At 44.4% G+C, this 24,063-nt stretch overlaps 1 protein-coding gene across 1 annotated transcript in view; it reads right to left on the reverse strand.

Annotated features, from left to right (window-relative positions):
- Positions 1 to 24,063, reverse strand: part of LOC110526038 (metal transporter CNNM4) — a 40,041-nt gene that overhangs the window by 4,353 nt on the left and 11,625 nt on the right. Inside the window, exons 2-5 of the mRNA XM_090238026.1 lie at positions 19,030 to 19,173; positions 18,546 to 18,686; positions 17,576 to 17,745; positions 1,098 to 1,248 (exon numbers count right to left, since the gene is read on the reverse strand). Of these exons, the coding sequence (XP_090094152.1) occupies positions 1,098 to 1,248; positions 17,576 to 17,745; positions 18,546 to 18,686; positions 19,030 to 19,173 (606 nt within the window). The remainder of the gene's footprint in view (positions 1 to 1,097; positions 1,249 to 17,575; positions 17,746 to 18,545; positions 18,687 to 19,029; positions 19,174 to 24,063) is intronic.

Here is a 24,063-nt window from a genome sequence, read left to right on the forward strand (position 1 = left end):
GGATGTTGAAATCACGGCCTGTCCAGACTGCACCAAAAAAGACTGTCGGTCCGGATAGGACCAAAAAAAGATGTCCTTAAGACTTTGCCTGACCATAAATGCTTAATGGGATGCCTCTGTTGACTGGAAACGTTATTTTGCTGAAACCGAATTGTTTAGATTTGGTTTATCAAGGGCGCCAGGCTACGGAAACGTCGGCAATGTGCCATCTGTCCGTAAACAACGGCTCGTGCGGGACAAAGTAAAATATAATTTGCTGAAGGAGCAAAAGCACTCCTAACCAATAAATTGGAAAACTGTATGTGAGCCCTCCATGACAGTGCCATAATAATAACAAGTCTTAAACTAGGGGTTCACAAACTTTTGGCCTGTGACCCCATTTTGAGATTAAATTATTTTCACGATCCGGCCAATGTTTACTTTTGTAATTGACACTGTGACAAAAATGTGTCAAAAATACTGTGAGACTGATTTGTAAGTATGGTTTGAAATGAATGAAATGCATCAGAAAGGTATTGGGAAGTTTAGGAAAACATCAAGGAAGCTCATTCAGCAATAATTGTGTGAATGTGCTTATTTATTAATGAATATGAGTTTACGGGGATAAAATAATTCAATATTAAAGAATTTAACCTCTCACTAAAAGCATCAGTCATACGAAGGTTATACTTAAACCTGAACTGGAGAACCAGATGCTTTTAGTGAGAGGTTAAATTCTTTAATATTTAATTATTTTATCCCCCCCAAACTCATCACTTGTTCAAAAATGGATTTTTTCCCTTTATCCAGATTACAACCTCTCACTTTCAGTTAATCAAAAATGGATCCTTTTTCAAAATATCTCCCTTTCAAAAACAAGCCATACACAAAGCTGGTTGTAATTATTTGCACATCGTTACAACACTATATATAGCCATAATATGCCATTTGAAATGTCTCGATTCCTTTGTAACCTTTGTGAGTGTAATGTTTACTGTTTATTTTTGATTGTTTATTATCTAGTTCACTTGCTTTGGCAATGTAAACATATGTTTCCCATGACAATAAAGCCCCTTGAATTTAATTGAATTGAGAGGAGAGAGAGAGATCGAGAGAGAGAGAGGAGAGAGAGAAACAGACAGAGCATATAATGGAAGAGAGAGAGGACTTGCCTAACGTGGGAGCACTGAGGGCCATGACACCGTAGAAGGAGAATGGTCCTGTCTCAAACTTCATGTTTTCGTTCCCGGCCTCCACTTCCACTCGCCCCTGAGAGACACAGAGAAACACAGACAATGGATCAGGGACAAGCAACAACACAGGGTGTCACTGTAATATTAAAATCTTGGGCGTTCCTGAGATGACAGAAAACAAAGACATGATACAGTCCCTACAGAGGAAATCCCGAATAAGCTGGAATGCCAGTTTGAGAGGCTACTTGAGATACAGTCCCCCACAGGCCCACCCAGAAGAGAGCAGAAAGAGGGAGGCCGGCCGCGGCCCATCAAATCAAATTTTATTGGTCACATACACATATTTAGCAGATGTTATTGCGGGTGTAGCAAAATGCTTGTGTTCGTAGCTCCAACAGCGCAGTAGTATCTAACAATTCACAACAATACATACATCTAAAAGTAAAATAATGGAATTAAGAAATGTATAAATATTAGGACGAGCAATGTCGTAGTGGCATTGACAAAAATACAGTAGAATAGCGACGGGCCACAGTCCAAATACAGTGCATTCGGAAAGTATACAAGACCCCATGACCTTAATGAAAACCTGCTCCAGAGCACTCAGGACCTCAGACTGGGGTGAATGTTCACCTTCCAACAGGACAACGACCCTAAGTACACCGCCAAGACAACGCAGGAGTGGCTTTGGGACAAGTCTCTGAATGACCTTGAGTGGCCCAGCCAAAGCCCGGACTTGAACCCGATCGAACCTGAAAATAGCTGTGCAGCGACGCTCCCCATCCACCCTGACAGAGCTTGAGAAAATCTGCAGAGAAGAATTGGAGAAATTTGTCTAATACAGGTGTGCCAAGCTTGTAGTGTCATACCCAAGAAGACTCAAGGCTGTAATCACTGCCAAAGGTGCTTTAACAAAGTACTGAGTAAAGGGTCTGAATACTTATGTAAATGTATATATTTCAGTTTTTTTATATACATTTGCAAAAAATTCTAAAAACCTGTTTTTGCTTTATCATTATGGGGTATTGTGTGTAGTTTTATGAGGAAAATAATAAGCCTGTAACATAACTAAATGTGGAAGAACTGTACACACTGTCACGTTTGTCGTATAGAGGAAACCAAGGCGCAGCGTGGTCCCCGGACTGGGGACCGTCGCTGGAGACCCTGGCCTGGAGACCGCGGGCTGGGGACCGTTGCTGGAGGCTCCGGACTGTGGCCCGTCGCTGGAGGCTCCGGACTGTGGCCCGTCGCTGGAGGCTCCGGACTGTGGACCGTCGTTTCGAGGCTCCGGACTGTGGACCGTCGTTTCGAGGCTCCGGACTGTGGACCGTCGTTTCGAGGCTCCGGACTGTGGACCGTCGTTTCGAGGCTCCGGACTGTGGACCATCGTTTCGAGGCTCCGGACTGTGGACCGTCATTTCGAGGCTCTGGACTGTGGCCCATCGTTGGAGGTTCCGGATTGGGTACTGTCACCGGACGCTCTGGACTGGGTAATGTCGCCGGACGCTCTGACCTGGGTACTGTCGCCGGACGCTCTGGACTGGGTACTGTCGCCGGACGCTCTGGACTGGGTACTGTCGCCGGAAGCTTTGGACTGGGTACTGTCGCCGGAAGCTCTGGACTGGGTACTGTCGCCGGAAGCTCTGGACTGGGTACTGTCGCCGGAAGCTCTGGACTGGGTACTGTCGCCGGAAGCTCTGGACTGGGTACTGTCGCCGGAAGCTCTGGACTGGGTACTGTCGCCGGAAGCTCTGGACTGGGTACTGTCGCCGGAAGCTCTGGACTGGGTACTGTCGCCGGACGCTCTGGACTGGATATTGTCGCCGGAAGCTCTGGACTGGGTACTGTCGCCGGACGCTCTGGACTGGGTACTGTCGCCGGAAGCTCTGGACTGGGTACTGTCGCCGGAAGCTCTGGACTGGGTACTGTCGCCGGACGCTCTGGACTGGGTACTGTCGAGGGACGCTCTGGACTGGGTACTGACGCCGGACGCTCTGGACTGGGTACTGTCGCCGGACGCTCTGGACTGCTGAGGCGCACTGTAGGCCTGGTGGGTGGTTCCGGCACTGGTGGTACTGGGCTGGGGACACGCACCTCAGGGCGAGTGCGGGGAGGAGGAACAGGGCGTACTGGACTGTGGAGGCGCACTCGAGGTCTGGAGTGTAGAGCTGACACAACCCGTCCTGGCTGGATGTTTATTCTCGCCCTGCAAATGCAGGGCGCTGGCACAAGCTGCTTCTCCTTTTCACCATGCTTGGTCCTTTTATGGTGGGTTGTTCTGTAACGTTCGTCATATAGAGGAGACCAAGGCGCAGCGTGGTAAGTGTACATAACTCTTTAATGAAAGAGAGAACACTGAACAAAACTATACAAAACAACAAAACGAACCGTGAAACTACATGGCTAGTGCAGAACAGGCAACTAAACATAGAATAACAACCCACAAAATAACCAAGGAATATGGCTACCTAAATATGGTCCCCAAACAGAGACAACGATAAACAGCTGCCTCTGATTGAGAACCAATCTAGGCAACCAATGACATATAAACACCTAGACTAGAAAATCCCCTAGACATACAAAACCCCTAGACAATAAAAAACTAAACAAACCACCCTTGTCAGACCCTGACCTAACCAAAATAATAAAGAAAACAAAGATAAGTAAGGTCAGGGCGTGACACATACGCTTGCTATGACTTCTTTATAACTCAATGACCAATATAGCTGAATTAAAATGTGGAACCTTAAATGGATTAACCATATAATCAAGAAAAAGAAAACGTTAGCATTTCTCAAGTCTTCTAAGGTGGATATAGCTTTTGTCCAGGAGACACTTTTGAATAAAAAGGAATCAGAAAAACGAAAATGCTCTTGGGTGGGAAAGGCTTTCTCTGGCCCAGGTACAGGCATATGCAGGGGAGTATCTATTCTCATACATAAGGAAGGCTGTGAACTTAACTAAAGTGCTAATTGATTCAGATGGTCGTTATATAATAGTTTGCAGGCTCTGGATGGGAACTTCAGGTGTTCTTTGCAATATACTGAATATGCACAGGCACAATTTTTTTCATGTCTTATCTCAAACTCTCTTAGAACTGGGTGACATCCAAATATTGTTGGCGGGTTTGGCAGCTTGGCAGCTGCAATAAGACTTCTAGCTAGGGATATAGGCTTAAAAGATACCTAGAGGTTAATGTACCCGATGGGAGGGACTATTCTTTCTCCCCCCCCACCCACAATGTTTACTTTAGGATTGATTACTTCCTAATCTCACAGTTGCTATTGGATATATCTCTCAGTGCTACTATAGGTAATATTATAATTTCAGACCATGCTTCTGTGTTCATATGCCTTTCCAAGTTTTCACAGACTCCTAGGAGCCGCAAATTGTACTTGTACATGTCTTTGTTAAAATATAGTATATTCATCAAAATGATTAGTGATGAAATATCTATTTTTTTAGCAAACTAGCAAGAGGCAGGAAAGTACTCTGACTGTTTGGTGAAATACTCTTAAAGCATATTTGAGGAGGAAGTTAGCTACCTTGTCCCGGACCTGCTGTTTTCGACACTCTCTCTCTCTACTGCACCTGCTGTCTCTAACTCTGAATGATCGGCTATGAAAAGCCAACTGACATTTACTCCTGAGGTGCTGACCTGCTGCACCCTCTACAACCACTGTGATTATTATTATTTGACCCTGCTGGTCATCTATGAACATTTGAACATCTTGGCCATGTACTGTTATAATCTCCACCTGGCACAGCCAGAAGAGGACTGGCCACCCCTTAGAGCCTGGTTCCTCTCTAGGTTTATTCCTAGGTTCCTGCCTTTCTAGGGAGTTTTTCCTAGCCACCGTGCTTCTACATCTGCAATGCTTGCTGTTTGGGGTTTTAGACTGGGTTTCTGTATAGCACTTTGTGACATCGGCTGATGTTCATGCAATCTCCTCTGAACAGTTGATGTTGAGATGTGTCTGTTACTTGAAATCTGTGATATCACGACTCAGGATATGACCCAGATGCAGACACGGGAGGAGTTTAGTACAGTTCTCAGATTATTTATTGGAAACACAGGGCAGGCAAAGGGCAGGTCGAGGCCAGGCAGAGGTTCGTGATCAGGTCAGAGTCAGGCAGGTACAGGACGGCAGGTAGGCTCGGGATCAGGGAAGGCAAATGGTCAGAACTAGGAAAAACTACAACTAGAGAAACAGGAAGGTCGGAAAGAACACTGGTAAGACCTGACAAGACAAGACGAACTGGAAACAGACAAACAGAGAACACAGATATAAATACACAGGGGATAATGGTAAGATGGGCAACACCTGGGGGGATGGAGACAAGAACATAGACAGGTGAAACAGATCAGGGTGTGACATGTGAAGCGTTTATTTGGACTGTAATCTGAGGTGCAATTAACTCTAATGAACATCCTCTGCAGCAGAGGTAACTGGGTCTTCCATTCCTGTAGCAGTCCTCATGAGAGCCAGTTTCATCATAGTGCTTCATGACCTTCATGTCTTAAAGTAATGATGGACTGTCGTTTTCTTTGCTTATTTGAGCTGCGAAGGAAAACAATTCCACAAATTAACTTTTAAAAAGGCAATCCAGGTGATTACCTCATGAAGCTGGTTGAGAGAATGCCAAGAGTGTGCAAAGCTGTCATCAAGGCAAAGGGTGGCTACTTTGAAGAATCTCAAATATAAAATATATTTTGATTTGTTTAAATCATTTTTGGTTACTACATGATTCCAGGTGTGTTATTTCATAGTTTTGATGTCCTCACTATGCAGACAATTACATTTATGGAAGCCACAATCTGTCTGCAATATTAAAGCTGATCTCCCCCTAAAGAGAAAAATCAATAAATAAAATAAAATAGCTCTAAGAGAATTACCCGGAAAGACTCATAGCTGTAATCGCTGCCAACGGTGATTTTAACATGCATTGACTCAGGGGTGTGAACAGTTATATAAATGAGATGTTTCTGTATTTCAACACAGGTGGGGGGCATGAGGGTAAGGGGGAGGAGAGGAAGAGTGGGGAGGAGAGACCGCACATGTCACCTACTGCTCCACACCTTCTCCCTCCTATGTCTGAACAGAAAAATCCCACTGACTCGACCCAGCTCCCCATGGAGGCATGTACACGACTGCAGTATATTTTGTGGAAGTGCTGGGGATGGCCAGGGAGTGTGTGTGTTGGGAGTGTGTGCAGTGCCCAGGGTTGAGTCACACAGTAAAGGAGTATACAAAAGAACATATGGACTTACAAGTAAGAAACTCAATGGTTTACACAAATCAAAACCATATGTGGTATGTTTAACGTAGAAGAGGGGTGGAGAGCGAGATAAAGAATCTATCCAGAGAGAAAGTGGGAGTAGGACACATGACAGATGGTAGAGAGTGAGGGAGGAAAATAAATAGGCGAAAAGCTATGCGTTATCCATCAGCTTTAACAATATACCGCACTGCCAGCAGACACACACACACACACTGTCGGTGAGTCTGCTATTGAGCACACAGAGTCAGACAGGCTTTTAGTTTATGCGGAAATCATCCCTGGACAAAGGCACCTCTGGAGCACTTGCTATCTCTCAGTCCTATAGTTATTAACCTGGATATAAAGCCATTTCATAAAGTACAGTTTACACCAGACCTGGGTTCAAATACTGTTTGAAATAATTTTGCAATACTTTATATGTATGTGCTTGATTGACCTTGGCTTAATTGGACTGATAGAATAGTCCCAAAACGGCAAAATCTGCCAATCTGGTACTCCAAGTATTTAAAGATTTCAAATAGTATTTGAACCCAGGTCTGGTTTGCAGTACAACACAAAACAACATAGTCCATTACATTATGAGACATATATAGTAGGTCAGGGTATCCAAAGTTCAAAGTTCAGACTGAATCATCAAAAGATGTCTCTTGCATTTGATGCTTCCTGTTTTCAAGCAATGTGGACAGAAACCATGAGATTGAGATCATGATTCCTTTATTATTTGATAGTGCTCAGCTTTTTCATATTGTCGGCTCAGAGATTCGAATTAGCAACCTTTCGGTTACTGGCCCAACGCTGTAACCTGCTAGGCTTACTGTCACCCCTGATTGGAGAGGGTTTCCGAGGTGTGTGTGTGCTAAGCCCTTGTAGGGGTCAGAGCTCTCCGTCAGCCAGTTATGACCCCTTCACTGGGGGGTCAGGAGCATGCGTGTGCGTGTGTGTTTTGCTCTCCCCTCTCCAATCAGTTTTCAATTGCCACACAGGCATCTCAGTCCTAGCAAAAATACATTTCCTGGGAAACATTAAGTAGCCATTTTGAGTCAACATCAATGTCGGATTCACCTCTGGGGGGTCCTGAGTGTGTGTGTGTGACCGCAGCCTGCGGCACGGTCTGACACACACACACACACACACTGCTGAGAAACCATGCAGAGAAATCATCAATAACAACACACACATACACGCAGGCAGGGAGGCACAGACGAAAGCACACACGCGCTTATTACTTCATTTCGATCCAAAATGTACCTTTGTGAGTAAGCTTGAGTAAGCTTGTGTGAGACTAGCAAACATAGGCTACACACACACAAACAACCCATCCCACCCATAATCATTCTCCCATCCCAACAATAATCATTCTCCCCTCTCTCCCTCATCCCCCTCTCCCCTCCCTCAGTCACACCAAGGAATACATTTTTGTGTGATGATGACAATATTCAGGAAACTGAAAGACAGAAAAACAAACAAACAGAAATGTTTATAGACATACGTAATGGTTAGTACCAGGATAGATGCACGGACACACACACACACACACACACACACACACACACACACACACACACGGTAGCTATAATGGCGGTTGAATGAAGATTGGGGTTCCCATGCCTATGCTCTTTCATAAACAAATGCAGCCCACACACACATACACACACTGTACATTTCCGAGAACAACCAATTCATTAATTCGTGATCACACAGGTCATAGTACCACAAACACAGTTACTATAGGAACCTCATGATGTGTACAAACATATGATTACACAAAACTAACCAAATATCTCCTCTTTCCATCTCCTCTCTGTTCCTCTCTTTCTTTTACAGGCAGTCCAATCCCCCTGTAGGAGTATAGCATTATTTTCAAGAGTGACAATAAACAATGAGGGAAAATTCCCATTCCATCTCCTAACATTCTATTGTTGGCAACATGGCTTTGCATGTTGACAGTGTTGCTCTCCCACCCCTAAACATAGCTCTATGGATTATTCCACCTGTGGGGTCTCCTATGTCCCCCACTGGGTGTATACCATTATCATGAGTGAGGGGTGGGGAGGCGAACAAGTTGCTCAACGATAACTGGATTACTGGCCCTGGATAATGACTATTTGGGGACCCTAATGCCATAAATGGCTTATGTGAAAAACTATGGGGTGGGGGGTTGGGTGTGTGTGTGTGTGTTTCTAGTGTGTGTACACAAAGTGGGGCAGAGGCTGGCTGGGGGGGTTAGAGGGGGGGTTGGTATTTTTAGCCTTAGCACAGCTCTACCAGACCCGGCCCATCACAGCACAGCTCAACTAGACCCCGGTCCATTACAGCACAGCTCAACCAGACCCGGTCCATCACAGCACAGCTCAACCAGACCAGACCTATCACAGCACAGTTCTACCAGACCAAGCCCACCTCAACTCAGCCCAGCTCTACACAGCACCGACCACTATCCTAGGGTCTATTAAAACACTGTCGAGGGTAGGGCACCACATGATGCAGTCCACACCATGTATCATTCACATCATCAGCCCTCATATGATGAGAGTTTGGAGCGTCGGCAGCCACACTGCCCTCCACACCAGCCTCCTCCTCATTCCCCCACAACCGCCCTCCCAGGCTAGTTTTGGTTAACTTCCTTACTCCCATCCCCAGGACAGGCCAAATTGGTGGGGATAGGCAACAACACATTCGACACGCTGACCCTCAACACAGGAGCCCCTCATGGGTGCGCGCTTAGTCCCCTCCTGTGCTCCCTGTTCACCCACAACTATGTAGCCAAGCACGATTCCAACACCATCATTAAGCTTGCCAATGACAAGACGGTGGTAGGCCCGATCACCGAGGACAATGGGACAGCATGTAAGGAGGTGGTCAGAGACCTGGCAGTGTGGTGCCAGGACAACAACCTCTCCCTCAACGTGAGCAAGACAAAGGAGCTGATCGTGGACTACAGAAAAAAAGAGGGCAGAGCAGGCCCCCTTTCACAACGATGGGGCTATAGGGAAGCACTTCAAAATGGTGTCCTCATCACTAAGGACCGATCATGGTCCATACACACCAAGGCAGTCATGAAGAGGGCACAACAACGCCTTTTCAGGAGGCTGAAAAGATTTGGCATGGAACCTCAGGGCCTCAAAAAGTTCTAAAGCTGCATCACAGTTTGGTATGGCAGCTGCTCGGCATCCATCCTCAATGTGTTACAGAGGGTAGTGCGTATGGCCCAGTACATCACTGGGGCCAAGCTTCCTCCCATCCAGGACAGAGGAAGGCCCTAAAAATTGCCAAAGACTCCAGCCACCCAAGTCCAAGACAGTTCTTTCTGTTACCGCATGGCAAACGGTACTGGAGCGCCAAGTCTGTGAAAAAAACTCCTCAACAGCTTAACAGCTTCTTCAAATTCCTTGGTGTCCACATCACTAAAGACCTAGCATGGGCCATAAGACTGCTGAACCATTAAAACTTCCTTCCACGGGACGGTTGAGCTAATGGAGGTTATGCGATTAACATGAGGAGTACTTTGGATACCAATATCCCTGTGAGGCTCCAAGGCCCATGTTGACCAGGGTTATTATTCCATGGATCCCTTGGCCAAAATTAGATTAATCTGTTAGTAATATTCATATTTTGGGGGGAAATTGCCATGCCGGAGAAGATGGTTAGGGGTTGGGGGCTAGCTGACGATGTCCCTCACTACCAGCCACAGGGTTGACATTTGAAATGGGTTAAAGTCAGAATGGCATTATGTCAGTACTGTAAAAAAAAAAGAAGTTGTTTCAATGAATTATTATAAAGTAACTGGTTTCACAGCCTTTTTTAACTTTAATATAATGGTTGGCCCAAACTTAGTCCGTCAACTCAGGCAATAACTCAGTCAACATAAAATTATGGGTTTGCATCTTAACAAAAAAACTTTTTAAAAAGTTTACACACACAGTGCTTCTAAAACTTCTTCGGGATCGGTGTCCCGTCTACGGAACAATTGAGCTAATGTAGGCTAATGTGATTAGCATGAGGTTGTAAGTAACACGAAAATTTCCCAGGACATAGACATATTTGATATTGGCAGAAAGCTTATACTCTTGTTAATCTAACTGCACTGTCCAATTTACAGTAGCTATTACAGTGAAAGAATACCATGCTATTGTTTGAGGAGAGTGCACCATTTTGAACATGAAAAGCTATTAATAAACAAATTAGGCACATTTGGGCAGTCTTTTGAACATAAATCCAATGATTGGATCAGTCTAAAACTTTGCACATACACTGCTGTCATCTAGTGGGCAAAATCTAAATTGCACTTGGGCTGGAATAATACATTATGGCCTTTCTCTTGCATATCAAAGATGATGGTACGAAAAAAATACAAATGAACAGTTGTTTTTTTCACAAACTTAAATTGTTTCCATTTAAATGGTACCAAGAATATGCATATCCTTGCTTCAAGGCCTGAGCTACAGGAAGTTAGATTTGGGAATGTCACTTTAGGTGAAAACTGAAAAAAGGGGTGGATCCTACTCAAATGGCTACCTGGACTATTTGCATTGACCCCCTTCTTTAATTTTTTTTTTTTTGCACTGGCTCTCTTGCACAGGCTCGATGTACACTCACTGGACCAAACCACACATACTACACTGACATTCCAACACACACAAAACACACAACTGTATATTGACGCCACACACACACACACACACACACACACACACACACACACACACACACACACACACACACACACACACACACACACACACACACACACACACACACACACACACACACACACACACACACACACACACACACACACACACACAGGATGAGAAGTAAAGGGTGCGGCAGGAGCAGATGCAACACTCAGACCATGGGAAACAAGATTCTCTGGTCTGATGAAACCAAGATTGAACTCTTTGGCCTGAATGCGTCACCTCTGGAGAAAACCTGGCACCATCCCTACGTTGAAGCATGGTGGTGACAGCATCATGCTGTGGGGATGTTTTCGGCGGCAGGGACTGGGAGACTAGTCGGGATTGAGGGAAAGATGAACGTCGCAAAGTACAGAGAGATCCTTGATGAAATCCTGCTCCAGAGCGCGTCCTCAGACTGGGGCGAAGGTTCACCTTCCAACAGGACAATGACCTTAAGCACATAGCCAATATAACACAGGAGTGGCTTCGGGACAAGTCTCTGAATGTCCTTGAGTGGCTTCGCTCGAGGCCGGACCTTAACCCAATCGAACATCTCTGGAGAGACCTGATATTAGCTGTGCAGCGACGCTCCCCATCCAACCTGACAGAGTTTGAGAGGATCTGCAGAGAAGAATGGGAGAAACTCCCCAAATACAGGTGCGCAAAGCTTTTAGCGTCATACCCAAGAAAAATTGAGGCTGTAATCACTGCCAAAGGTGCTTCAATATGTAAAAGTGATATTTCAGATGTTTTATTTTATTATACATTAGTTAATAATTCTAAACCCTGTATTTGCTTTGTCATTATGGGGTGTTCTGAGTAGATTGATGAGGGAAAAAATTATTTAATCAAATTTAGAATAAGGCTGTAACGTAACCAAATGTGGAAAAAGTCAGGGGGTCCTAATACTTTCCGAATGCACTGTACTTTCATAAAACTCTGTATTATTGGCTAAGGGCTCGTAAGTAAGCATTTCATGATAAGGTCTACAGCTGTTGTATGCAGTGCATGTGACAACTACAATTTGATTTGATTTGGCACTTATGCCCCCAATTGCAGTCCCAACCCTGCAACGGGAGCCACACCAAGGCCTCTTGTGTACACCAGAATGGAGCATTGGCAGTCCCCTGCAGCAGTTCCACTCCTTTGGCGGAAGCTTCATCCGGGTGGACTGAGCTCTGCCAACACTGCTCTCCCAGTTCCCGCCCCAGTCCCTGCATCCAGCAACTTGAGGGAGGTCTGTCAAATAATCAGTCTGCTCTGCTCTCATGTGGTTGTCTCAGCTCACTCACCAAATAGTTGCAGCTGACCCTATGCCTGTTAGCGCTAATGGGAATGAGCTGAATACCCCCTCTGACTTTAAATCTCGTAGGAGGTTTGGACTAATTCACCTAAATGTGCGACGTATGATTTAAAACATGTACACAATTGACATTTGGGTCCAGGACTCATGTCCTGACATTCTGGTTCTCTTGGAAACATGGTTAAGTGACCAAGTGAAGTATTTGCATATGGTCTCAGTGATGTTTGTCCCATAGTGTGTATTAGAGATACGAAACAGCAAAATACCAATCTTCATTTCTTTAAGAAGATACATTTTTTAAAGTTTTCTCCTCAAGGGTTATTACTTGACATGTTCTACTCTGATTGATCCACTGTCTCCTGTATTCCTGACCCTGAGCTGGCACTAGAAAATGTATCCTCCATTAAAAATAGATCTAACCCTTGGTTTTCATCAGAGCTATCTGAGCTCATTCAGACGAGAAATCAGGACTTTTTTAACTGTATCTCTAACTGCTGGTGACCTTTCTAAATTTGAGAATGCACGAAAGCATACACATTCCTTTTCTTCCCTGCCTAAGCAAGTTCTGTCTGACACTGGCATCATAAGTGAGGAGAATGGGAAAAGTGATGCTTTTCATCATAATTTTATCTCGGCAGGCTTTTTATTCGAGAGAAACAGTGGTTTCATTGACCCTAGTCAGTCAATCGACTGCTCTTCCCTCTGCCAGCCTGTAGCTGACTCGATGGTTAACCAGTCAACTTCTAGTGAATCTTTGTTTTCATTTCAACAATTTACTATCTGTGATGTGCTAGATGCCTTGCTTAAGATTTATGTTTTAAAAAATCTACTGGAGCTGACATGCTTGATCCATTTTTGCTGTTGATACATTGCTATGTTTTCATTTATTTACAAAAATACCCACTGTACCTAACATCATAACTAAACTTTATACATCCGAGTTAACACACTCAGTCTCACGGATGGCTAACTCTGGAAATTCCTTAGGTCTCTAGTGAGTTAGGTGAATCCGATTGAAGTTTTCTTGCACCTTATTTGTGGAACAATCTTGAAAATGTTCTTAAATGTAATGTTTCAGAAAGCTAATTGAGGACCTTTTTTACTGATGACCGTGTTTTTCTATTTTCTTCCATTTTGTATTTATATACAGTGCAGTCGGAAAGTATTCAGACCCCTTACTTTCTCCACATTTTGTTACGTTACAACCTTATTCTAAAATGGATTAAATGACCTTTTTTCCTCATCAATCTACACACAATCCCCCACAATGACAAAGTGAAAACAGGTTTTTATACATTTTTGTAAATGTATTAAAAATAATCGCTATCTTCTGTATACCACCCCTACTGTGACGTTGGTATGAAGAGATTCAGGAGACAGGCGCAGGAATGCGTAATAAGGTTTTTTATTAAGCCAAAATTACGGTGTGCCGCGCGAAGGCACGGGGACGAAGACCAAACAAGCACGCAACAAAACACAGGGTAGAAACCCAAAACAAAAGAGTGAGGAGTACCTCGAATAAATAACACACACGCACAATGATTAACACACGGGAAGAGACCCGTAATCATCTGCGCAATCACAATGGCATGAAAGCCAAAACACACAGCACAGGCACTCACACGCACCAACGGACATTGCAACAATAATCGACAGCACCATGGTGAACAAAGGGCACATATATACAAATACAATCAGTGGAAATAGGGGCCAGGTGTGCGCAAGGAATGTTCTAGAGGGATCCATGACACATACCTTGTTACAACACAACTGATTGGCTCAAGCGCATTAAGAAGGAAAGAAATTCCACAAATTAACTTTTAACAAGACACACCTGTTAATTAAAATGCATTCCAGGTGACTACCTCATGAAGCTGGTTGAGAGAATGCCAAGAGTGTGCAAGGCTGTTGTCACGCCCTGACCTTAGAGAGCCTTATTTATTCTCTATTTGGTTAGGTCAGGGTGTGACTTGGGTGGGCAAATCTATGTGTTATATTTCTTTGTTGGCAGGGTATGGTTCCCAATCAGAGGCAGCTGTCTATCGTTGTCTTTGATTGGGGATCATACTTAGGCAGCCTGTCTTCCATCTGAGTTTGTGGGATCTTAATTTTGATAGTTGCTGTATAGCCTGCAGAACTTTACGTTCGTTTATCTTTTTTTTGTGTGTGTGTTTATCTAAATAAAGAAAGATGTACGCTTACCACGCTGCACCTTGGTCTCATTCCAACAACGGGTGTAACAGAAGCTCCCACCACAAATGGACCAAGCAGCGTGGTCAGGAGAAGAGGACACAACGGAAACCCGAGAGGCAGGTGACGCGGGCGATGAGGAATTCTTGGACCGTTTGAGCGAGAAGTGGTTGGCAGGGGAGAGGGACGAAAGAGTTTGGAGGGGTTGGAGTCTGGAGCAAGACAGTCGCTTTGAGGAGCGTGTGACCCTTCAGACGCCATGCTTTGCGGTTACACGTACTGTGTCTCCGATACGGATCCACAGCCCGGTGCGCTCTGTGCCAGCTCCCTGCATTTGCCGTGCTAGAGTGGGCATTCAGCCAGGACGGATTGTGCCGGCTCAGAGCTCCTGGTCTCCGGTGCGTCTCTTCGGCCCCGGATATCCTGCGCCGGCTCCGCGCACTGTGTCTCCGATGCGCCTTCACAGCCCAGTATGTCCGGTGCCAGCGCCCCGCAGTTGCCGGGCTAGGACGAGCATCCAGCCAGGAAGGGTTGTGCGAGCTCTGCATTCCAGACCTCCGGTGCGTTTCCACGGCCCAGTATATCCTGTGTCAGTTCTACGCACCAGGCCTCCAGTGCGTCTCCCCAGCCCGGTGCGTCCTGTGCCAGCTCTACGCACCCGGCCTCCAGTGATGATCCATGGCCCGAAGCCTCCAGTGGTGATCCATTGCCCGAAGCCTCCAGTGATGATCCATGGCCCGAAGCCTCCAGTGCTGATCCATGGCACGGAGCCTGCAGTGATGATCCATGGCACAAAGCCTCCAGTGATGATCCATGGCACGGAGCCTCCAGTGATGATCCATAGCACGAAGCATGCAGTGATGATCCATGGCACAGTCCAGAGTCCAGAGTCTCCAGCGATGGTCTGCAGTCCGGAGCCTCCAGCGAGGGTTCCCAGGCCGGAGCCTCCGGCAACGATCGGTGGTTCGGTTCCTCCAGCAGTGATCTACGGTCCGTAGTCCCCGGCGACGATCCCCACACCAGAGGTGACACCGAAGTGGGGGGAGCCTCAAGAGGAGGCCTCTGCGTCCCACACCGGAGCCTCCACCGAGATGAGATGCCCACCCGAACCCTCCCCTATAGGTTCAGGTTTGAGGCCGGAGTCCACACCTTGGGGGGGGGGGGGATCTTAGAAAGCCTTAGAAAGCCTTATTTATTCTCTACTTGGTTAGGTCAGGGTGTGACTTGGGTGGGCAAATCTCTGTGTTCTATTTCTTTTTTGGCCCGGTATGGTTCCCAATCAGAGGCAGTCTATCGTTGTCTCTGATTGGGGATCATACTTAGGCAGCCTGTTTTCCACCTGAGTTTGTGGGATCTTGACTTTGTTAGTTGCTGTATAGCCGGCAGAACTTTACGTTTGTTTGTTTTTATTTATTTTTTGGTGTTCATCTAAATAAAGAAAGCTGGACGTTTACCACGCTGCACCTTGGTCTCATTCCAACAACGGGTGTAATAGCTGTCATCAAAGCAAAGGGTGTCTACTTTGAAGAATCTAAAATATGTTTTGAATTGTTTAACACTTTTTTGTTATTCCATATTTGTTATTTCATAGTGTTGATGTCTTCGCTATTATTCTACAATGTAGAAAATAATCTAAATAAATCAAATCCCTTGAATGAGTAGGTGTGTCCAAACTTTTGACTGTTAGTGTTTTTATTTTGTTTTTATATTTTACATATGTATTTTCTGTAATTTATGTAATTCAGGGCTCATATGTAAAAGAGACCTTGGTCTCAGTATGATTCCCTGATTAAATCAAGGTTAAAACATGAATAAAACACATTTTTTTGTGTTTTGATACACAGATAACGGACAGCATGGTACGCATGGTGTCTTCTCCTCCCTCCCTTTTCCACCTCTCTTTCCCCCTTACTTAAGAGGGATCAATTACTGAAGGCCAGGCCCCTCTGGACCCAAATATATCTCTCTCTTTCTCCCCCCCATCCCTTCCTTCCTCTGCACTTACACTCTCTCGCTCCACCCTCCCCTCTCTCACCCACTGCTCACCACACACCATGCCCTCTCCAGGAGCCCCCAGTACCTTCCGCTCCATCCCTTGCAGCCTCTAACCTCCTGCTGCAGTAACAGCTGCAGTAACGCTACCCCCTGACTATACCCCCTGCCCTGCCCAGCATCTCAATAGTCTAGTGGCCTCCTCGTCTCTTCTCCTCTGCTTTATCTGCATGGATATGAATATACAGGTTTGGGAGCGCTACAGTATATGTCGAAGAGAGTGTAGGTGTGAGTCCAAAGCCGTCATTCTCAACAGTCCTTAAATAGGATGGTTAATCTAGCTGTGTGGTTGATTGATTATTTTTATCCAACCTTCATTTAACTAGGCAAATTCTTATTTACAATGACGGCCTAGGAACAATAGGTTAACTGCAATGTTCAGGGGGCAGAACAACAGATTTTTACCTTGTCAGCTCAGGGATCTGCTCTAGCAACCGTTCGGTTACTGGCCCAACGCTCTAACCACTAGGCTACCTGCCGCCCCAAAATGTATAGGCTCCCTCTGGGTTAGTGTTGTTACACAAAAAGCTTCCCTCCATCAACCCAGTTCATTGTTGAATAAGGGTTGGGATTAAAAATGCTTTGTGGACCCTTTTGTGACCCCACTCAAGACAGGACGGGGAGCTGCCATTTGTGACATGTAGCAGGGATGTTAGAGCGTGTTGCTCAGGCCTATAAAGTGCAGTATGAATAGAGTAAGCAATGACTAGTGAACTAACAAAGGAGGAACCTTTCATGTGGGAATTTGATGTAGCATGTGATTTGGTGGGTGCACAGAAACCAATTTTGGACCAGAATTAACCTGTTATTTGTTTGTTATACTTGTTTGTAGAGGTTATAAAAGAGTTGAGGGAGAAAAAGAGAGACAGAAAGAACAATCGACCATTGAGAGGCCTTACCTGCAATATGAGTATGAAGTAGTCAACTGCCTTCCCTCTCTGGTAGACATAGTGTTGAGGACAGCGTTTGTCACTGTCACTAAACTTGATCTCCTGGATCACGTCTGGGTGTCTTAGAATCCTCAACAGAACCTTGTCTGAGATCTGGGACGGGCTGAACAACATCACCTCTGGATGAGGCAGGAAGATAAATATATTGTACATACAATATGTAAGGTACGTAAATGCATACATGAGATCTGGTATGGGCTGATTAACCTCTGGATGGGAGAGAGACATACAGTATATTATAGACACAGACATTTATGAGGCTGTGGTTTATCACAGCTATATATTGAATTGAAATGATCCAATGATAAAGTAGTCCAACAATATGCTGCTTGTCTTTAGTGGTGATGGCATGATGTCAGCAACATCACAGAGACATAAAGACAGAGAGAGAGAAGCGACAGAAAGAGAGGAGACAGGAGAATGACAGCATCAGAGAGTGGTGAGATAGACTGATATAGACACTGAAACAATCCCAGTAGTGACAAAAGGGAAAGACAACGAGACTTGTAGAGGCAGACACAGACAGGCATGCTGTAACACTGCTCTGTCTGTTATTTTAGAGAAAGAGGTAACTGCAACGGCATTCTCGCTCTAGCTGACAGCATGCTACAACAGACCACATGACTAGTGGTGCTAGCAACACTTTGTGTTACATAGATTACTACAAGTGAATCATTTATGTAATTACATTCAAACAGGTTTGAGAATGTTTCATTTTTACAATGAATGTTTAATACCTGCAGGAATTGAAACCATGACCTTGAGTTGTAACCGTATCTTACCAATTGAGAATCACATATTGTGCTATATGGTGATTCTATAGTGCATGTGAGTGTTCTGCTTTGTATGGTGTGGTTGGGAGGTTGATTGCCCCAACATGTCATTATTTTGGTTGGTGGGCAGGGACACATGTTCTAACCTGTAGTCAGGAAGCGGTGAGCGGCCAATAGCAGTTGAGGGGAGATCTTGACTTTGGATTCGCTCTCGCTCTGTTTGAAGGCAGAGAAGTTCCTCTTGTTCTTATTGGGTGCCACCTTTTTCCTGTTTCTGCTGTTGTCAGCTGGGTGGGAGAGAGACAACATTAAGGACAGGTCAGAATCAGAGATACCTCCTTATGTCTTATATAAAACCAATAACAGCCTTTTCCAATACCCTTTTCACACTATCCATCCTGAACCTTACTGAACCATACTGTGGTGACAATTCACATTGTCCATTCCAGCATGGTGGATGCATAAACAGGTGAGCAAAGTACAGCTCAGCTTTGTTTGGCTCAGTAGTGTGAAAAGGGTATAGCTTGTATCTATTATTTCAGTGCAAGTAATTAATGTGTTACAGGCTCATATGACATAAGAGAATATGTAATAAATGTGTTATGAGCCTGTTACATTTTATAGACTCACTGTAGAGGTCAGACTCATCCAAGATCTCTGATTTGATGATCTCCTCGATGACGTCTTCCAGGGTGACCAATCCCAGCACCTCATAGAATGGATCCCCCTCCCCCTCGTCATTCACCTTCTGAACAATGGCCAGGTGGGACTTACCTGGAGAGAGAGGGGGGGAGAGGGGGGGGGGGGGGGTAGGAGTTGATCAATATATTACAGTGCAAAGTTAATGTCCATGGAATGTTAGAGCCATACATGACTTTGTCACTGCCTCCAGGACAGACTTCTAGTCACCAATATCCTTATTAAAATATCATTGTTAGCCTACGTTAATACTAAGTTAATGCTAAAGGGCCAGTATGACTGCATTAAAAAAACTACCTGCCCAGTCCCAATTTTACCATACACTCCTCTGCTTGCCCTGCTTTGATCGCTGACAAGATGTTGATGTGTATCCGTATCTGTCATTAAGACTGTCTGTAGCTGGACTTTGGCCATGGTCACTGTTACAGTACAGCAAACACATCCTAACACAGTGGTATTCAAAGTCGGGGTCCCGACAGCTAGTGGGGTCGTGGGGACATGCAGTAGGGTCACCAAAATGTTTTAGGAACAAAAAATGTACAAAAAACTTACAGTACAGATTATTGTATGGGTCAACATACAGACATTTTTGAGAAAGATCATTTGAAAGATACAATTTCATTGAGTAAATGTATTCATTGGTTTCTTTTCATTTTGATACATACATTTCCATTAAAATGGGCAAAAATTGCTTTTTTAGCAAACCTACTTCTCAAGCATTAATTGTGTTAGGACTGTTCGGGAATGGTCTGAGTTAGGAGGGGAAAACTGAAACTGGGCTGTTATTGGCAGAGAGGTTTGTCACTCTCTTTGATATTGGTCTATTAGCAAATTTACCACATGGTGATTTCACCATGGAAAACAGAAAAACTCCCGCCCATGCAAACCTGCTAATTAGAAGGTCCTGTGTAGATTGTATTTTCAACCAGCAACTACACTACATTACCAAAAGTATGTGGACACTTGCTCGTCGAACATCTCATTCCAAAATCAATGGCATTAATATGGAGTTGGTCCCCCTTTTGTTGCTATAATAGCCTTCTGGAAGGCTTTCCATGAGATGTTGGAACATTGCTGCAGAGACTTCCTTCCATTCAGCCACAAGAGCATTAGTGAGGTCGGGCACTGATGTTGGGCGATTAGGCCTGGCTCGCAGTCGGAGTTTCAATTCATCCCAAAGGTGTTCGATGGGGTTGAGGTCAAGGGTCTGTGCAGGCCAGTCAAGTTCTTCCACACTGATCTCGAAAAAACTATTTCTGTATGGACCTTGCTTTGCGCACAGGGACATTGTCATGCTATAACAGGAAAGACCTTCCCCAAACTATTGCCACAAAGTTGGAAGCACAGAGTAATCTAGAATGTCATTGTATGCTGTAGCGTTAAGATTTCCCTTCACCGGAACTGAGGGGCCTGAACCATGAAAAACAGCCCCAGACCATTATTCCTCCTCCATCAAACATTACAGTTGGCACTATGCAATGGGGCAGGTAGCATTCGCCTGCCTTCAGCCAAACCCAGATTTATCCGTTGGACTGCCAGATGGTGAAGCGTGGTGCATCACACCAGGGAACGCGTTTCCACTGCTCCAGAGTCCAATGGCGACGAGCTTTACACCACTCCAGCCAACACTTGGCATTGTGCATGGTGATCTTAGGCTTGTTTGCGCGTGCTCGGCTATGGAAAACCATTTAATGAAGCAATTTTGATTTCGAATGATTTCGTTTTGTTTAACACTTTTTTGGATACTACATGATTCCATGTGCTATTCCATAGCTTTGATGTCTTCACTACTATTCTACAATGTAGAAAATAGTAAAAATACAGAAAATACCTGGAATGAGTATGTCACACCCTGATCTGTTTCACCTGTCTTTGTGCTTGTATCCACCCCCCTCCAGGTGTCACCCATCTTCTCCATTATCCCCTGTGGATTTATACCTATGTTCTCTCTTTATCTGTTGCCAGTTCGTCTGGTCTTACCAGCATTCTGACTCTGACCTGATCACAAACCTCTTCCTGCTCTGACCCCGAGCCTGTCTGCCGTCCTGTACCTACCTGACTCTGACATGATCACAAACCTCTGCCTGCCCTGACCCCGAGACTGCCTGCCGTCCTGTACCTGCCTGACTCTGACCTGATCACGAACCTCTGCCTGCCCTCGACCTGCCCTTTGCCTGCCCCGTGTTTCGAACAAATCATCTGAGAACTGTACTATCCTCCTCCCGTGTCTGTATCTGGATTATATCTTGAGTCATGATAGAGTAGGTGTGTCCAAACTTTTAGACTGGTACAGCCTTATTCTGAAATGGATTAAATAAAAAAAATCCTCAGCAATCTACACACAATACCCCATATTGCTAAAGTGAAGACAGGTTTTTAGAAAATTTTACAAATGTAAAAAAAAGAAAAACATACCTTATTTACACAAGTATTCAAACCCTTTGCTATGAGACTCGAAATTGAGCTCAGGTACATCCTGTTTCCATTGATCATCCTTGAAATGATTCTACAACTTGATTAGAGTCCACTTGTGATAAATTCAATTGATTGGACATAATTTGGAAAGGCACACACCTGTCTATACGGTCCCACAGTTGACAGTGCATGTCAGAGCAAAAGCAAGCCATGAGGTCGAAGGAATTGTCCGTAGAGCTCCGAGACATGATTGTGTTGCGGCACAGATCTAGGGAACGGTACCAAAACATTTTTGCAGCATTGAAGGTCCCCATGAACACATTGTCCTCCATCATTCCTAAATGGAAAAAGTTTGGATCAAGAGTCTTCCTAGAGCTGGCCGCCCGGCCAAACTGAGCAATCGAGGGAGAAGGGCTTTGGTCAAGGAGGTGACCAAGAACACCATAGTCACTCTGATAGAGCTCTAGAGTTCCTCTCTAGAAGAACCTTCCAGAAGGACAACCATCTCTGCAGCACTCCACCAATCAGGCCTTTATGGTAGAGTAGCCAGACGGAAGCCACTCCTCAGTAAAAGACACATGACAGCCCACTAGGAGTTTGCCAAAAGGCACCTAAAGACTCAGACCATGAGAAACAAGATTCCAAGATTGAACAATCATGTCTGGATTGAACCTAGCACCATCCCTACAGCTAATCATGGGGGTGGCAGCATCATGCTGTAGGGATGTTTTCAGCAGCAGGGACTGAGAGACTAGTCAGGAACGAGGCAAAGAGAATGGAGCAAAGTACAGAGAGATCCTTGATGAAAACCTGCTCCAGAGCACTCAGAACCTCAGACTGGGGCAAAGGTTCACCTTCCAACAGGACAATGACCCTAAGCACACAGCCAAGACAACGCAGTAGTGGCTTCAGGAAAGTCTCTGAATGTCCTTGAGTGGCTCAGCCAGAGCCTGGACTTGAACCCGATCGACCATCTCTGGAGAGACCTGAAAATAGCTCCCCTCTAACCTGACAGAGCTTGAGAGGATCTGAGAAGAATGGGAGAAACACTCCAAATACAGGTGTGCCAAGCTTGTGGCGACATACCCAAGAAGAATTGAGGATGAAATCGCTGCCAAAGGTGCTTCATTATGTAAAAGTGATGTAGTGCTGTAAACACTGCCAAATTTGCATACATTTCTAAAAACCTGTTTTTGTTTTGTCATTAGGAGGTATTGTGTGTAGAATGCTGAGGATTTTTATTTTTTTAATCCACTTTAGAATAAAGCTGTGACAAATTGTGGAAACAGTCAAGGGGTCTGCATATTTTCCAAAGGCACTGTATATATAGAAACACACTCACACATATATATACTCTGGACTCTGACGTTGCTCGCCCTAATATTTCTATATTTCTATATTTCGTACTTTTAGATTTGTGTGTATTGCTGTGTATTGTTAGATATTACTGCGCTGTGGGAGCTAGGAACATAAGCCTTTCGCTACACCCGCAATAACTTCTACGAAATATGTGTATGCAACCAATAAAAATGTATTTGATTTGAAAACAGTAGAGGAGAGGCCCTGTGTTAATTCTCATAAAGTGGCTGTTGATATGTGCAGTTACAAAATACTATTTTTTTCTTAATTTCTCCATTGAATTCTAAGTAGGCTATACTGTATACAACTGTTCTACTTGTCTAGCCACTTTAACCTGTTAGTGTCTTTTTTATGACTCTTTCTGCAATGAAAAGCAGAAGAAAATATATACAGTGTACTATTAGTATTATCAAGAATTAGGACAGAATGACAGGCTTCTCTCCTGTTAAATTGTAGCAGCCTATTTAATTCCCAGAAATAAAAGTGTATACAATATGTACAGGGCATTCAGAAAGTATTCACACCCCTTGACTTTTTACACATTTGTTATGTTACAAAGTGGGATTAAAATTGATTTAATTTTTTTTGTGTAACCGATCCACACAGAATTATACATTTAAATGGAAAATAGAACACTAATATATCTTTACTTCATCCACCTGAGTCAATACATATTAGAATCACCTTTGGCATCAATTACAGCTGTGAGTGATTTTGGGGTAAATCTCTAAGAGCTGTGCATACCTGGATTGTACAATATTTGCCCATTATTCTTTAATAAATTATTGTTTTCAAGACGTTTTAAGTCAAAACTATAACTAGGCCATTCAGGAACATTCATTGTCGTCTTGGTAAGCCTTGGCCTTGTGTTTCAGGTTATTGTCCTGCTGAAAGGTAAATTCATCTCCCAGTGTCTGTTGGAAAGCAGACTGAACCAGGTTTTCCTCTAGTATTTTACCTGTGCTTAGCTCTATTTAGTTTATTTTTATCCTAAAAAACTCCCTAGTCCTTGCAGATGACAAGCATATCCAAAACATGATGCAGCCACCACCATGCTTGAAAATATGAAGAGTGGTACTCAGTGATGTCTTGTTGGATTTGCCCCAAACATAACGCTTTGTATTCAGGACAAAACTTTAAATTCTTTGCCACATTTTTTGCAATATTACTTTAGTGCAAACAGAATGCATG

The sequence above is a fragment of the Oncorhynchus mykiss genome, chromosome 6 (genome assembly GCF_057628025.1).
Source record: "Oncorhynchus mykiss isolate SJ-2025 chromosome 6, ASM5762802v1, whole genome shotgun sequence".
Classification (NCBI taxonomy): Eukaryota; Metazoa; Chordata; class Actinopteri; order Salmoniformes; family Salmonidae; genus Oncorhynchus; species Oncorhynchus mykiss.